Raw genomic sequence first — 3151 nt, 5'->3', positions numbered from 1 at the left:
CCAATTAATCTCCAATCTCTAATATTTTATCACAGGAAGAGGTCCAAGAATTCCCTACTAATTAACTTATTCCAAACCGGGACGGCCCTAGGAAAGTGAAACTAATTAACCATTTAAGGTTGAAAGAGATGGCTAAAGATGACAAATTTCATCTCTAGAAAACAACTAAACATTGTAATGAAGCTAGCGGTGATGAATTGGAGGTGATTAATATCGCTAACCTCCAAGCAATTAGAATTTTGGATTTGTCCAGAAACCTCTTTCCTTTTCATTTACAATCGGACAAAGTCATAAGGCCTCGTTTAGCTCAAATAAGAAAAGTGAAAAAACCATACTCTCTACCATTTCCTCTAAACCCATAGAGCCCAAATCCTGGACAAAGAATAGTGTGAAAAAAATATATATCTTGTGCTGGGTTTGGGTATTGAGAGTTATTTGTATTAAGATGATTAATTCACTTTGTGGAAGCATGGCTCCTGTTAAGAGTGAGAACTCAACCACAATACTGCAACGAACTTCTCCGAATGAGTCAGTTTCAGAGTCTAAAAATAGTGTTCTATCTACTGACTTGAAGCAAAGTACTAGCTTAACTCCACCGAGCCTCAACTTCCCACCTGTGAAATATGAGTTGGACGCGGATGTTGAAGTTCAATCACCAGATAATTCAATATGGGAGACATTTTTCTCGGATCATTTAGATGGTGACTTCATGATTTCATCTCCAGTGAGGAATTTGCCATCTCCACAAACTTCAACTTACAACAATAATAATTATAACTATGCTCAGGCAATGCAAGGGCAGATTCTTTCAGCTTCTCCTCCACGCTTTTCGTCTCAGATTGGAGCTTTTGGTTGTGCACTGAAACCAAGAGGGCAAAGCCCACTTCATAAGGTGTTTAACTCTCCGAACAGCCTGTATATACAATCGGATCAGGGTCTTTCTTTGCCGGCTATTGAAGAACTATTGGATGATTATCAAAAACAGGGGCACGGGATGTTCTCACCGATGAATATTTCAGGTAGTGGAAGTTCCCCGCAATTGTTTGATATGCCTAGCGCGGTTCCAGCAATCTTGGACTGCTTAACAATGCCTAATTCTTCGAGGTTTTGTGGATCAATGATTGAAACATCGTCAACGGCTTGTGCTTCTCAACTGACCCAAAAGAAGGATATCTATCAAATGGGCTCCATTGGAAATGCACCATTATCACAACAACTGCAACAGGAGCGTCATCAAGAGCAGCAAAAAACGCAACAGCAGCACCAAACACAACCACCAGCGCCACCACCACAGCAGAATATTAACCATAGCTTGATGGCACCTCTTCCGATTAGTTCTGAGCAGGTTAAAAACTCTCGCTATCTCACTGGTCTCCTTTTCCTTTCCTGCTGAATATTGCTGATGTCTCACAGTAAAAACTAGAAATAAAAAAGTTATGAAGGCTTGAGAGTTACATGAACTTGTTATAGAAGCATGCATGTAACTGTAGCACTTTGGTTTTTATGCTTCAAAGATAAAATGGGATCATCACTGATATTTCTTTCTTAATTTCATTTTTTTCCCAACTAGGAACAAGATAGTGGGCTTCAGCTGGTGCATCTCCTTCTTGCCTGCGCCGAAGCTGTGGCCAAAGAGGACTACATGTTAGCAAGACGATACTTACATCACCTCAACCGAGTGGTCTCGCCACTCGGTGACTCTATGCAAAGAGTTGCCTCCTGCTTCACTGAAGCCTTAAGCGCTAGGCTTGCAGCAACCCTCACAACAAAACCGACTACCTCAACAACAAAACCCTGTTATCCTTTCCCACCAAACTCCCTGGAAATCCTCAAAATTTACCAAATTGTGTATCAAGCCTGCCCCTACGTAAAGTTCGCTCATTTCACAGCCAATCAAGCCATTTTCGAAGCTTTCGAAGCCGAAGAACGCGTTCATGTCATCGACCTAGATATCCGTCAGGGATACCAATGGCCAGCTTTCATGCAAGCTTTAGCTTCTCGACCCGGAGAAGCTCCATTTCTCCGACTAACAGGAGTCGGACCTTCTATAGAATCCGTCAAAGAAACCGGCCGATGCTTAACGGAACTTGCGCACTCTCTTCATATACCATTCGAATTCCATCCAGTCGGTGAGCAACTCGAAGACCTTAAGCCACGCATGTTCAACAGACATGTCGGTGAGGCTCTTGCAGTCAACGCCGTTAACCGCCTCCACCGTGTCCCAGGAAACTGTCTAGGAAGCCTATTAGCAATGATCCGTGACCAAGCCCCTAGAATTGTAACATTAGTTGAACAAGAAGCAAGCCACAACAGCCCATACTTCTTAGGCCGGTTTTTGGAGGCATTGCATTACTATTCAGCAATTTTCGATTCATTAGACGCAACGCTTCCACCGGATTCCGCGCAGAGGGCAAAAGTGGAACAATACATATTTGCTCCGGAGATAATGAACATCCTGGCGTGTGAAGGAGCCGAGAGAATTGAGAGACATGAAAGGCTAGAGAAATGGAGAAAGATAATGGAAGGAAAAGGGTTTAAAGGAGTGCCATTGAGCGCAAACGCGGTGACTCAATCGAAGATATTGCTTGGATTATATTCGTGCGATGGGTATAGATTGACTGAAGATAATGGTTGCTTGCTGTTGGGGTGGCAAGATAGAGCCATACTTGCTGCTTCTGCATGGCGATGCTGATTTTAGTATAATCGTTACGTACCATTTCACGTATACTTGTTTAATAGCAAAATTTGATATTAAATTGTTTTGTGTACGTACGTACGTTCGTATGTAATGCCGTACAAACAAGACAGGATGAATTCCAGAAAAGAAAAAGGTAAAGGATTGTCGGTTAAATTTCATTCGTAGAAGCGAGAAAGTCACCTGATACTGATAAGAAAAAGGTCAAATGAGATTCATTTAATGGGCTAAAAGACTTATTCCCACAAGTTTTCCTCTTCCCATCTTCAATGGGGCAGGATTTCAAAAACTTAAATATTTATTTATAATTAAATATTTGTTAAAATTATATATTATATATAAGAGTAAAATTATTATTTTAATATTAATATTAAAAAATATATAATTTTATCTTATTTTCTCTTTTATATTTTAAAAACTAACAATTTTATCTTTATTTAAACTTTTTCAATTTAA

General features: G+C 40.3%; 1 protein-coding gene across 1 annotated transcript; it reads left to right on the top strand.

Moving 5' to 3' along the window:
- The first annotated feature begins 469 nt into the window (after positions 1–469).
- LOC123223509 (GRAS family protein RAM1-like) lies at positions 470–2692 on the top strand. Its single transcript, XM_044646671.1, has 2 exons — positions 470–1345; positions 1571–2692. Exons 1-2 carry the CDS (start codon positions 470–472, stop codon positions 2690–2692), a joined length of 1998 nt encoding a protein of 665 aa, XP_044502606.1.
- The last annotated feature ends 459 nt before the right edge of the window (positions 2693–3151 follow it).

Source organism: Mangifera indica, chromosome 8 (genome assembly GCF_011075055.1).
Source record: "Mangifera indica cultivar Alphonso chromosome 8, CATAS_Mindica_2.1, whole genome shotgun sequence".
Lineage (NCBI taxonomy): Eukaryota > Viridiplantae > Streptophyta > Magnoliopsida > Sapindales > Anacardiaceae > Mangifera > Mangifera indica.
Note: the sequence above shows the minus strand (reverse complement) of the source record. Positions and strands in the feature narration are given on the sequence as shown.